The 14,401-nt window shown below is 35.3% G+C and overlaps 1 protein-coding gene across 1 annotated transcript; it reads right to left on the bottom strand.

Annotated features, from left to right (window-relative positions):
• Nucleotides 1-4,951: 4,951 nt before the first annotated feature.
• Nucleotides 4,952-6,725, bottom strand: LOC147634234 (jasmonate-induced oxygenase 4-like). The gene is made up of 4 exons (XM_086804560.1): nucleotides 6,494-6,725; nucleotides 6,124-6,377; nucleotides 5,597-5,921; nucleotides 4,952-5,176 (listed from the first exon to the last, which is right to left on the bottom strand). The coding sequence occupies exons 1-4, from the start codon at nucleotides 6,713-6,715 to the stop codon at nucleotides 5,057-5,059; spliced, it is 921 nt and encodes a 306-aa protein (XP_086660686.1). The 5' UTR covers nucleotides 6,716-6,725; the 3' UTR covers nucleotides 4,952-5,056.
• Between the last annotated feature and the right edge of the window lie 7,676 nt (nucleotides 6,726-14,401).

Raw genomic sequence — 14,401 nt, 5'->3', positions numbered from 1 at the left:
AAATCAAGTTGAAGCAGAATGCATTTCTGATCAGTCTTTTGAGCCACATCCCTCCCTAACATAGCTGCAAATATGTTATCATATATGGATCTACCCTTAATGAAACCATATTGTTTCCTAGACACAATCTCTTGGAGAACAAGGGATATCCTCAAAGCAATGACTTTAGCAAGAATTTTGTAAAAAATCATAGTTAGTAAAGATATGGGTCTCCAATGGTTAAACCTATTCCATGCAGCCTATTTAGGGATAAGTTTCACCACTCCCTCCTTTAGATCTTTATTTAGGATACCTGCAATATTGAATGCCCTTCTCCATATATTCCATACTAGTTCCTTTAATGAAGGCCAAAAGGCAATGAATAATTCCACATATATCCCATCCCAATGAATATTTAGAATTCATGCTATCATGGAAAGTTCACGCACTCATGGGAGCATGCTCATGTGTGTTAGGAAATTTTGGAGCATGATCATGCATGTGTCATGCTCTCTCTCTTTCTCTCTCTCTCTCTCTCTCTCTCTTCTCATATGATTATCTTAATACAATAGAGCTTTCTCTTTCTTTATCCTCATATGCTTGTCTTAACATATCTAGGGAGATGACAAGAGAACATGCTACACATAAAATCTATCTATTTCTAGTTTTCTCTTCCCAAATCTTCATGATCTCACGAGACAAATTATTCTAGCATGGTAGACTCTTATTTCTCTTGTGCTCAGCTTCTTCATCTATGTCCCTGTGGCTCACAAGAGTTGTGCTACATTCATGAGCTCTTTCTATCTTTATGCTACACACACACACACACACACACACACACAAAGTGTATCTCCCTCCACTTCTCTCCCTATGGTCTTTCCTCCTAAGATAGCTAGATGGCTGCAAGGAGATGTACTACATTCAATCTCTCTCTCTCTCTCTCTCTCTCTCTCTCTCTCTCTCCCTATCTCTCTCTAAAACACACCGCCACACCCATTGAACCTGAATACCTATTTTATGAATAATCTTTTAAGGTCAAAGAAACTTGTAGAGTATGGTTGGTTAGGGCTAGAATATTCTAATACAATATTTTCACCTCATTTCAGGATGAATATTGATGGGCATGCAATGGAACAAGATGAATTTTTACACAATGTAGAGGTGCGAGAAAATGGAGGTAGGTTTATTCTTGGTCAGGAAGGCATTGAGAAAATAAAACATTATTGGGTTGCAAAGCAAAGGGAGAGATTTGATAAAAAGCCAAGGAGAAGTAAAGGGCTAAAGTGAATAGGTCCATCTTGATGACGAGAAGGAAAGAAAGAAGATTTGTAGAGTTGTAGCTAGCTCTTGGTACGAGAAGATGAAGGGCCTCGACAAAGCTACCCCACAAGAAAATATTTGAAGAATTCCTCCTCCATCCCAATTGCAAGAAAGCTCAACTTAAAGAAATGGGTTGCGAAAGAGTTGTGCTGGCCAACATTCGTAACACTTTGACACTAGTCAAAGTGCCCTGATCAAAAGATGAGCTTTTCTTGAAGAGGTCATCTCTAATGATAGAACTTAATGTTTATGATTTCAATGGACATGGTGGCAATAGAAAATCTATCAGCTTACCAAAGGCACCAAAGGTTCTAGTTATTCACAAGAGAATCCTTGCTGCCTAATCCTTGCCTATAAATAGAAGAGGATGAAGTCTTTCCCCTGCAAACATGCCAAAGATAGAAACCTCAAAGTAGCATCATGACACATAAAGTTAAAGATTTGTTTTTTGAATTTTGGAGATTAGAGACACGAGTCTCCCCCAACAAAAGAGATGTGTGTAGCAAGTCGATAGGGAGATGTGCTATTGTAAAGCATCCTATACATTTATGACGAGCCTTAGTTTTGTACCCTACTTTTATCAAAGTCAAATTTAAAACACTCCTAGAGCACCCTAAGACACTCTCAGACTAGTATGAAGTAGAGTTAAAGTACTTTATACAGTGGCCCTAAAACATTTTTAACAGATTTGAAGCACTTTTAGGTGGTCCTATAGAACTTCAATATTACAAAATAACTTGTAAGTATTTTAAAGTGATAGTGAAACACTTCCAAATGGTCCTAAAGTAATTATACATCATGGTCTAAATTACTTTACACTGGCCCTAAAATATCTTTAATAGATGTAAAGCACTTTTAGGTGGTCCTACATAATTTTCAATGGCACAAAAGCACTTGGTGCAAGTATTTTAAAGTGATATTGAAAGGCTTCCAAGCACAAAAGAACTTGTAAGTACAACTTGGAAGTACTCAATATCTATTTAAAATACTTACAAGTTCTTTTGTGCCATTGAAACTTGAAGTAATCAATATCTATTTTCTTTTGTGCCATTGAAACTTAAAGTAATCAATATCTATTTAAAATACAAGTTATTTTGTGTTATTGAAACTTTCCAAGTGGTACTAACAAGTTCTTTTGTGCTTGGAAGCCTTTCAGTATCACTTTAAAATACATTCTTTTGTGCCATTGAAATCTCTATAGAACCACCTAAAAGTTCTTTACAGCTACTAAAAGTATTTTAGGGCCTATGTAAATTACTTTAGGACCATGTATAAGTACTTATACAAGCTTATAAAGTCGTTCGCAAAGTCCATGAAGTACTTTTAAGAGCTCTAAAGCACTTTCAGGTGGTCCTAAAGTGTTTTTAATATAAAAAAACTTATAAGTAATTGAAAGTGATCCTAGAGTACTTCTAAGTGGTCCTATAACAAGGTCTCTATTAATGAACATGATGTTTTTAAAGCTTAAAGTACTCATGTACCACTTAATAGTACTTTTGCATCACTTGATAGTACTTTTGACCACTTAACAATATTGTTAGACCACTCATTAGAAGTTCAGGACCACTAAATAGTATTTGAGGACCACTTTAAAATAGTTCAAAACCAATAAAAAGTAGTTTAGGACCACCTAAAAATAAAAAGGCTTTTTTAATGTAAAAATAACAAGGTAGATTTTTTTAACAAAAGGTGCCTAAATCATGACCATAAAAAAAGACTATGTTTTCAAAACTTTTTAGGCACTAGATATTCTCTCTCAATGATTATCTTCTATATTAAAAATTTGTTCAAAATAAATATACTAAAAAATATTTTTTTTTTCAAGCGTTTCTTAAAGCCACAAGGTGGCTTTCTTTCTAACAAAAGGGGGTAAATGTTTTTTACATAAATTCACACAATATAAAGTTTTTATGAGAGAGAGAGAGAGAGAGAGAGAGAGAGAGAGAGAGAGAGAGAGAGAGAGAGAGAGAGCTCACGTGCTTATCAACATAAAAGACAAGTCTTGCAATTTTGAAGAAATGAAAATGTCAACCAATGTAAAATTTCATGACACTATTTAAGAATAATTGGTTAGAATGCCTCTACCTATGGTGGAAGTTTTTGGAAAAAGAAAATTATATATCTAGTACTTTCTTATTTTAAAATTGCTAAAAATAACATAAAAATATTGCAATAGCCTTACTTCAAGGATACCTATATGAAAAAGTGTTTGTTTATTAAGTGATATATTGGACATGCCAATATCCTATGCACATGTAGAATAGTTTTTAATCGTACAGTTGTAGGTGTTGAAAAATTATCTAATTTATTTACCGAAATCATGACTATGGAAGAATATGTTTAAAATGTTTTTGGCACTTATTATGATCTCTCAATGAATATCTTGTGTTGATATTATTTTCCTAATATAAATTTCTTTGAGACAAAAAGAAAATATTTTCTTAAACAAAAATTTCTTAAAGCCACAAAAGTGGTTTTTTTCTACAAGACTAGTGCTAATTTCTAATATATAAATCCACCCAATATGAAATTATTGTGATATTAAGAGAGAGAGAGAGAGAGAGAGAGAGAGAGAGAGAGAGGAGGGGGGTGCTACTATTGTATTCACTCACTTTCAAAAGATGCCTAAACTTAAATTATCATCTTGAAAAGCATAAAGATAGGGGCTTTCCCTTCAAGGATCATACTAACATTATAATAATAGAAATGGTAGACTAGATATAAGGGGTCGAATTTAGTGAGGAATAGGTGGGCTTTACATGTGCACCTATTAAATGGAACAAAGAACCATCATGAAAATGTTGACTCTTAATATTAGATCAGTAAAACTAGCTTAATAGATATTCAAATATTAATTTTTATATTTTCATTTATACTGTTTAAGTAAAACCACTAGAGTGTTCCTTCTACAAAATCTATTCGAGCATTCCTTCTACAAAAATCGACTCTAGAAGAAGGAAGTAATGTCATAAGCATTAGATGATCCTAAATGGTGTATGTCACTATGGTGGAGACCAAACAATTATTTATGTATTTCTCACATCTACATATAGGTGAAACAAAGTAGATTTAGAGAATGAAAAAAGCAAACTAGAACAATTGACAATGTCTTGTAAAAAAAATATATAGTTATGGAAAGTTGAAACATGTTATCTATGCTTCATGTTTTTTGTGAAAAAATTGTCATGATCGTACTAGTATTAGTAGGCACAATATCCCATGCATATTGTATCCTAAATTGATTTTTTGGTTTGAGGGGGCACAAATCGAAATCGATTTTGGTTTCAAAGAAGAGAGGAAAAGTTATTCAATCTCGTGAGGTACAAGAGTCCCTATTTGTATATATTCGTAATAAAGAGTGCAAGATGAAAGCATGTACATATCCTTAATCCATCAAATCCATTCATACAAGATCATACATTTATGACATAGTTAATCAAATTATGGCCACTATTAAAGCTCTTACCATTAATTCTCTTTTACGAGCTTTTCTCCTTAAGTAGAAAAGCTATTCATGCTATTAGTGACATGCACATAAAATATCAATATCATTAAGCATGAAGTGTGATATATATGTCCAAGAACATATTAAAGTGTCTCAAGTCTCTATCTATATATGATATTTGATTATACGTCTAAGGGTTGCTACCACCTTCTTTAGGGGTGATCCATGCGATATATGTCTAAGGACAATTATGCTTCAAATTAAAGTGTCTCAATCTCTAGCTAAATATGATATTTGACTATAATGTGCCAATTAGTGTGTTGTTACAACCTTCTCTGGAGGATCCAAGTGTGCAACAAGGGTCATTATAGTTTGATTATTGCTCACCACACCACGGTGTAATGCGCTTTTGTACTTGCCATTGGTTAGCATCTATAATCAAAAAATAAAAAAGAGTCAATATATATATCAAGATGATATCCTAAATTTACAGTTTTACAAAAGAGAAGCATGGCACAAGGTGTTCACTAGTGTGTAGCCTAGTAGTAAAAGGAATTCATCTTTTAGAAAAGAGAAGCATGGCAAAAGTTGTTCACTAGAGTGTAGCAAGGAATTCACCTTGTAGGATGAGGACCCCCTACTAGCTACATCTATTAGAGTGTAGCAAGGAATTAACCTTGTAGGATGAGGACCCCCTACTAGCTACATCTATTAGACATGATCTTTGGGTATCACTAAATATTTATAAAACCTTTTTTTTAAAGACAACAATATGGCACAAGTTTGGTGGTTTTAAGTGTGTTAACGATGTGGCTCTTACAAACTGGTTAACTTAGGGCTGGAGGACTTTACCTGTAATTGATCACCAATATTGATGACTAATGCGTTGGGTATGGGATCCACTGAGAACCATTGGCCATCCTTGCACACTTGAAGTCCATCCATATCTTTGTCTTGTAGTAGAACCGTCATGCATCCATGGTCCTTGTGTCCATGTGTCCCAAGAACAAGGTTAGGTTGAGGGCAAGGAGGGTAGTAGTTTGCTCGGAAGAACAAGTTGTAATGTTGAAAAGCCTTCTCTAGATGGTCATCCTTCATACCAAGGCTTTTGGACAATGCGGCGAGCAAACTTTTGAAAAGGTTATGTAGCTCGGTGCCGTAGGAATCCACCATGCCCCTAGAGTGGTCACATCACAAAGTGGTGTTGGGCCATGTGATATAATGGAAAAAAAAGTGTGTGTGTGTCCGTGTGTAAGGGGGGGGTGTATGTGTGTACTGTGTGTGAGAGAGAGACTGTGTGTGTGTGTGTGAGAGAGAGAGAGAGTGAGTGAGTGAGTGAGTGAGTGAGTGAGTGAGAGAGAGAGACAAAGGGGTTGGACCTTAATCCTTCGGGTTGGGAAGGCCACATGTCGAGTTTCTTCAATGAGGGGGGAGCCAGGTAGCCAAAGAGGGAGTCCATCCAGTCATTTGCGGCTCCTTGGAAGAAGTTAGTGTGGCCATATCCGAGCAAGCCTTCAGTGCTCTGATCCTTCACAGAGTAACCTTCCTTGTCGTCCATGGGGAGCTCAAAGAACTGCCTGGCTGCCTGTCTGGTCCCTTCAATAACGCTCGCGGGTATGCCATGGTTAACCACCTGCAGCACAGCAGCAAACAGTACAGACCACATCAGCTATACGCTTTTATCTCCTCTTCATTATTATCTAATCTTAAAAGCTAGCTAGCGCAGGCACGTTAATGTAATTAACCTACTTGGAAGAAGCCCCACTCCTCGCAGGCTTTGGCGATCTCTTTCAGGGTGTCCGCTTCCGAGTCTCCATGAAGGCCGGCCATATCCACGAAGGGAAGGAGGCCCGTGTTTCTTTGGGCGGGATGAGGCCGCTGCTCATGGGGGACCAAGAACTCCTGGGGCACCTCCGGCACGGCCATCTGGGATAATTTCTGCACAAGATGGCGTTTCTCGTGATCCGTCATCTTCTGTGCACTCTCCGGCACAGCTAGACGTTGGCTGGAGAAGATGGTGGTCATGGTAATTAACGACGTAATTAAGTGCTAATCGACGCTCAAGCAGAGAAGGCTTGCGAAATTCAGAGGAGATCTAATGCATTTATATAGATTGCTGATTGTGTAAAACCAGCAGGGAGCAGTGAAGCATGCGGCGCCCATCGGAGAAGGCGAGGTGGCCGGCGACATTGAAAAAATACGCTCCTAGCTTATTTTGATTGCGGTTGAAACTTTTTTGTTGTTGAAAAAAGGACAACAAACATTGATGTGTGGATTCTTGACTAGAAGACAGGCCAATGCCAAGACGTCTCCTTAATTTGACCTAGTTGTTTGTAAATAATTTTATTAAATACTAGTTTCTTTCTTTCTTTTTCTTGGGAACAAGTAATTATATATATTAATATTAATAAAGACAGCCCTTTACAAAAAGTTCTCTTACAATCCTTCTCTTAGTTTTTTTCCTTTTTTAAGATCAATAATAGTTATATATATTAACTGAAACTGTTCAAAAACTACAAATACAACCAAATCAGGGCTACAGTGTCCATATTTACTACTCCTTCTCAACTTCATTCAGAATTTTACACAAAAATTCCCATCTCTCTTCTTGATGCTCCAAAAGTATTCTGGCCTCTATCATAGCTTCTGTAGTGCATCCTCCAGGGACTGTTTTTCCAGCATTCCCCCTTTCTTGGACCAAACTTTAATAGTGGGTCTGGTTCGTATCTGGTTTTCTACAAGGACGACAAATGTACGATCAACTTGTTTTTCTTTACGGTACCACCTTAGAGTTTTTGGTCCAAATTTGGGAGGCCTTTTCTTCCCTTCCCAAAATCTCACCTGCACCATACAGACCAAAGTTAGGGGTTTATTCCTAGTATGTTTGAAGCTCACCAAACTCTGAGGCAAAATTCAGATCATATTCGTTTGCAGGTTCTGAATCACCATATCCAGCTCAGAACATCTTATTTTATTCACATTACACCCCAACGAGCACATGTAACACACTTATGCATCAAGTCTGACTCTTGCAAGCCTGTAGATACTGCCTTCCTAAATACAATTGCATTCTCGCTAGACCAGATTTCCATCAAGATGCAAGCTCTGATGATATTAAAAACTAGACCAATATATTCATTACTAATTGACCATTTACCCAAGCTCCAGTCCCCCCAACATGTTCGCATACCCAAGCTCTTCTCTATCCATTTACACATTTTGGACCAAGTACCCCTAATTGCTAGGCATTCCCAAAACACAAGTGATGACCTACACCTGGGACAAATGCCAATAGATACATTAGATTTTAAAGCCAGCGGAATCATCAACCATATAAAGATCCTCCAATTTACAATTAGGTAATCTGCACATGAGGTCCCACCTTTCATCTTCCCAAACAAAAGAACATTGTCCCCATGAAATGTGATATCCTAGCTGCATATAGGCAATCATCATGGCTTCAGAACTCCAGCCCTTAGGAGATTGCTTCTCCAGGACCTCTCCACTTGGCTAGATCTTCAAAATTGGTCTGGTTCCCAGGGGGTTCATAATAAAAGCCACAAAAGTCTAGACAGTGTGATGACGTGGCATGTAACATGATCACCAATTTGGAGACTTCTTGAATAATCAAAATTTTCCATCATGATATATATCATTGGAAAGGTCTCGATGAATAGATTCCAAATGTGCAATAAATGCCAACTATTCATTTGATTTGCAAAAAATTCACCATGGGCCCATTTTTCTAGAGAGAGGAGGTGTGAAAATCCTTAAGGGACAAAAATGAGAGTCCAAATTTTACCTAATGGTAGATATAGGATACCAACGCCTCCTTCACTCTTTGGCATACTCACTTTGTCCCACGTAAGCAAAGCTACCACTCTCCTACTACTACACCTATTTCTCCATAGAAAGTCCCTTATTACAGGCCCAATACTTTTCTTGAGTTTTGCCAAAGTTAAGCACTAGGCATAGGAACATGATGTAGGCATTAAAAACAACTTTACAAATGGTCACCCTTTCATGAAAGGGAACCCTAACCCCCTCCCATTTCTTTAAGTTCTAGATGAATCTCTCTAGGGTCCAATCACTTACAACCCTTCTCTTAGATATATTAGATTTTAAAGCCACCAAAATCCTCAACCATATAACATCCTCCAATTTACAATTAAGTAATCTACATATGATGTCCCACCTTTCATCTTCCCAAACAAAAGAACATTGTCCCCATGAAATGTCACAAGACCCTTTTGTACTTCTTGAAGAAATTAATTTAAAAAAACTCACAAATTATATCATAATTAAAACAAAGACTTGAATTAATTTAAAAAACCAGATAACATAGCATAACACAAGGCAAGAGAAATAAAATAACATCACCATCAAGAGTAAAAGAAGTAAAGGATAGTGAATACCACACAGAAGAAAAGATTGCATGCAATCTTCCCCCTCAAATGTGTAGCTCCACTTCCACAACTTGAGTATTTAGAGAATTTTATTCATAAAAATAACCCAAGGAGCTAAGAATAGATGTGCGTACAAATTGGACTTTCTTGTCCCCAATTTTGGGTATTGCTTTACATATTATTAACCATATGAAGTCTCCCTAAGGTTTATACATATAAAAACCTTTACCCAAATATAATTGCTAATGGGCCTTGTTACATAAAATAACTTTGTGCACATTTGCACATATAATAATCTTATGCACATTTGCACATTCCATTAAGCTGAATCCTGCACAAATTAAATTAAGTATATTTTTGGATGATTATTAATTCATCAAAAATATGATAAAATATATACCTGTAAACAGTCCTCCTATTTGGGGAAGCAACTATCCTCGGTTGTGTAAGAAAATTATCGAGAGAATAAGATTATGCTATAGGTATTGATGTCATAACTTGAAAGGTAAACTCAGAGGTCTGAACATGGCTCAGAGGCACAAAGGCATGGCTCAGAGGTTCTTATGGACATGGGATACCAACAAGAAAACTCGTGCGATACCTAAATTGGTGATCATCTCACTGATTATCAAATAAAAAATAACATGCATAAAAAGTCTAATACATGAATTACAAAAAAAAAATGATCATCATCTTCACACCACCGCTCAATCCACTAGCCATACGACACCTCAATTGGTACTCTCATATAGTGTGACACCTCAATTGATACCCTCACACATCTCGTGTAGTGGGACACCTCAATCGATACACTTTCACTTTTCATTGGCTATACTCAGACACTGTCCACATTAGTTAAACAATTAATTGAACACATCAATTAATCCCAACTTCATCTTGAGATATAGACAACCCACAAGTATTTAAATAACAACCACACACATGTTTGCTAGGCGTAAGTATCCCGAGAATTACCCCTCCATATACAAACCAATTGAAAGAAACAGTGGAGGCCCACAAGCATGCCATATACGGGCATCTCCGATATACAATTGCATAAACGCATGAGAGGATGGCTTCATGATGAGTGGCATGGAAGACTAGATCTACACATAATGCATATGCAATGAACCAATCAAATGAATGTATGTAAGACGAGTCTAAGTGTCACATATCACATAGGCACGTTCCACATACACGCATAGGATGGTAAACGATAGAATACATAAATGTGTCTAGAGTAAGTATATGAAACCAATCTAATGTCCCATACCACCAGATTAATTCCATACATCACTTCCTTCAGAATAGAAGTTTTAGGCGGAGTGGCAAGCTCCCTCTGAGACTTAAATTCTGACATACATTTTCTCTATCTAAAAAATTTATTTAATTTAATGAACTTGAACTAATCTTAATGTTGAATCTATGGTTTATTGATTAGGTTTTTAGGTTGGAAAAATATTATAGAAATATTTATGAAAAATTTGTATAAAAGGAAGTGAATATATACATACCTCCATCATTGGTGTCATTGAAATTATCTATCAAAATAATTTTGATACTCAAAGAGCTCCGAGTTTTTAAACAAAATTCACGAGAAGCTTAACATTATAACAGATAAATTGATTATGGATAGGAAATACTAACCTTGAGTTGAAAAGCTGTTTGAAAGCATGTGAAATTATAAATGAAGAGCGGATAAATTTGATTTCTCAAGAGCTTAAGCAAAAATTAAATATGAATGACTAGTAACAATTCTAACAATCTTGATTAATTAAACAAGTCTAGATGATGAAAGCTTAATTTTCGTTTGAAGTTAAAATAAACTTGAATAATAAATATGAATTTAGCCATCATAAGGTTGAGTTAGGTGTAAGAGGATCGTACCTTACATATATTCGATTGCCATGATGTTCTATATTGAAAAAAATGAGAAAGCAATGCAAATGGATCAAAATATAATTATTCTTCCAAATGTAACTAGGGTTATATTAAATTATGAATTTATAAGAAATAAAACTTATAGTAATATGGTTTGAAATTCTATGCATAAATATTTAAGCGTGATCATTATTGTAAGGATAGAAATGAGAAACTTACTTGGAAGGTGTTTGAATCACTGTCAGAAAGAAAAAACTTACATAGAAATATTGGAAGAATTATTTACTAGGTTATAATGTAGGTGTCGACTAGTTCTGCTAAGATACATTATTAAAAAGGACACAAATACTACAAGCATATTTTTCTATGAAGATTAAAATTATGGAAAATGGAGAAACAATTTGCTAAGGTGATAAAGATAAAGAGAGACCAACTTCAAAAAAAAGTTATAAAATAACAAGAGAAATGAATACAAGAAGTCGAACAATATCCCATGCATATTGTACTTAAAACAAAGACTTGAATTAATTTAAAAAACCAGATAACATAGCATAACACAAGGCAAGAGAAATAAAATAACATCACCATCAAGAGTAAAAGGAGTAAAGGATAGTGAATACCACACAGAAGAAAAGATTGCATGCAATCTTCCCCCTCAAATGTGTAGCTCCACTTCCACGACTTGAGTATTTAGAGAATTTTATTCATAAAAATAGCCCAAGGAGCTAAGAATAGATGTGCGTACAAATTGGGCTTTCTTTTCCCCAATTTTGGGTATTGCTTTACATATTATTAACCATATGAAGTCTCCCTAAGGTTTATACATATAAAAACCTTTACCCAAATATAATTGCTAATGGGCCTTGTTACATAAAATAACTTTGTGCACATTTGCACATATAATAATCTTATGCACATTTGCACATTCCATTAAGCTGAATCCTGCACAAATTAAATTAAGTATATTTTTGGATGATTATTAATTCATCAAAAATATGATAAAATATGTACCTGTAAATAGTCCTCCCATTTGGGGAAGCAACTATCCTCGGTTGTGTAGGAAAATTATCGAGAGAATAAGATTATGCTATAGGTATTGATGTCATAACTTGAAAGGTAAACTCAGAGGTCTGAACATGGCTCAGAGGCACAAAGGCATGGCTCAGAGGTTCTTATGGACATGGGATACCAACAAGAAAACTCGTGCGATACCTAAATTGGTGATCATCTCACTGATTATCAAATAAAAAATAACATGCATAAAAAGTCTAATACATGATTCACAAAACAAAAATGATCATCATCTTCACACCACCGCTCAATCCACTAGCCATACGACACCTCAATTGGTACTCTCATATAGTGTGACACCTCAATTGATACCCTCACACATCTCGTGCAGTGGGACACCTCAATCGATACACTTTCACTTTTCATTGGCTATACTCAGACACTGTCCACATTAGTTAAACAATTAATTGAACACATCAATTAATCCCAACTTCATCTTGAGATATAGACAACCCACAAGTATTTAAATAACAACCACACACATGTTTGCTAGGCGTAAGTAGCCCGAGAATCACCCCTCCATATACAAACCAATTGAAAGAAACAGTGGAGGCCCACAAGCATGCCATATACGGGCATCTCCGATATACAGTTGCATAAACGCATGAGAGGATGGCTTCATGAGATGACTGGCATGGAAGACTAGATCTACACATAATGCATATGCAATGAACCAATCAAATGAATGTATGTAAGACGAGTCTAAGTGTCACATACCACATAGGCACGTTGCACATACACGCATAGGATGGTAAACGATAGAATACATAAACGTGTCTAGAGTAAGTATATGAAACCAATCTAATGTCCCATACCACCAGATTAATTCCATACATCACTTCCTTCAGAATAGAAGTTTTAGGCGGAGTGGCAAGCTCCCTCTGAGACTTAAATTCTGACATAAATTTTCTCTATCTAAAAATTTTATTTAATTTAATGAACTTGAACTAATCTTAATGTTGAATCTATGGTTTATTGATTAGGTTTTTAGGTTGGAAAAATATTATAGAAATACTTATGAAAAATTTGTATAAAAGGAAGTGAATATATACATACCTCCATCATTGGTGTCATTGAAATTATCTATCAAAATAATTTTGATACTCAAAGAGCTTCGAGTTTTTAAACAAAATTCACGAGAAACTTAACATTATAACAGATAAATTGATTATGGATAGGAAATACTAACCTTGAGTTGAAAAGCTGTTTGAAAGCATGTGAAATTATAAATGAAGAGCGGATAAATTTGATTTCTCAAGAGCTTAAGCAAAAATTAAATATGAATGACTAGTAACAATTCTAACAATCTTGATTAATTAAACAAGTCTAGATGATGAAAGCTTAATTTTCGTTTGAAGTTAAAATAAACTTGAATAATAAATATGAATTCAGCCATCATAAGGTTGAGTTAGGTGTAAGAGGATCGTACCTTACATATATTCGATTGCCATGATGTTCTATATTGAAAAAAATGAGAAAACAATGCAAATGGATCGAAATATAATTATTCTTCCAAATGTAACTAGGGTTATATTAAATTATGAATTTATAAGAAATAAAACTTATAGTAATATGGTTTGAAATTCTATGCATAAATATTTAAGCGTGATCATTATTGTAAGGATAGAAATGAGAAACTTACTTGGAAGGTGTTTGAATCACTGTCAGAAAGAAAAAACTTACATAGAAATATTGGAAGAATTATTTACTAGGTTATAATGTAGGTGTCGACTAGTTCTGCTAAGATACATTATTAAAAAGGACACAAATACTACAAGCATATTTTTCTATGAAGATTAAAATTATGGAAAATGGAGAAACAATTTGCTAAGGTGATAAAGATAAAGAGAGACCAACTTCAAAAAAAAGTTATAAAATAACAAGAGAAATGAATACAAGAAGTCGAACAATATTTACATTCTTTTAATGATTTAGGTATGGTCAGCTATTATCATTTTCTCAGGGGTTAATCTGGTTCTAAGGTAATGGAGTCGATTAATAAACTCTTCATCTGTTTATCGAGATGAATCATCTTCTATAGAATATCCACGAGCTGTCGTGACGTGTGCGGTATAGCCAGGAAAGTACGAGACTTCTAGCTGTGAGAGTAGGTACCAAATCTAACAAGGAAACTCGCACACAAAATTTTCCAAGGAGTATTGGACATCTCCATTTTCAATGACATATACATGTGTCGATTCACCTCAATACATCCTTGAATTCATCCTGATGATTGCACAGAATTGCGTATCAAGTGCTTGTCCCTTAATTCACTGACTCCTTTCAACACCATATTAGT

This window comes from Cibotium barometz, chromosome 11, assembly GCF_041138505.1.
Source record: "Cibotium barometz isolate CiBa-2024 chromosome 11, ASM4113850v1, whole genome shotgun sequence".
In the NCBI taxonomy this organism is placed as follows: Eukaryota; Viridiplantae; Streptophyta; class Polypodiopsida; order Cyatheales; family Cibotiaceae; genus Cibotium; species Cibotium barometz.
This window is presented reverse-complemented; position numbering and strand designations above follow the sequence as displayed.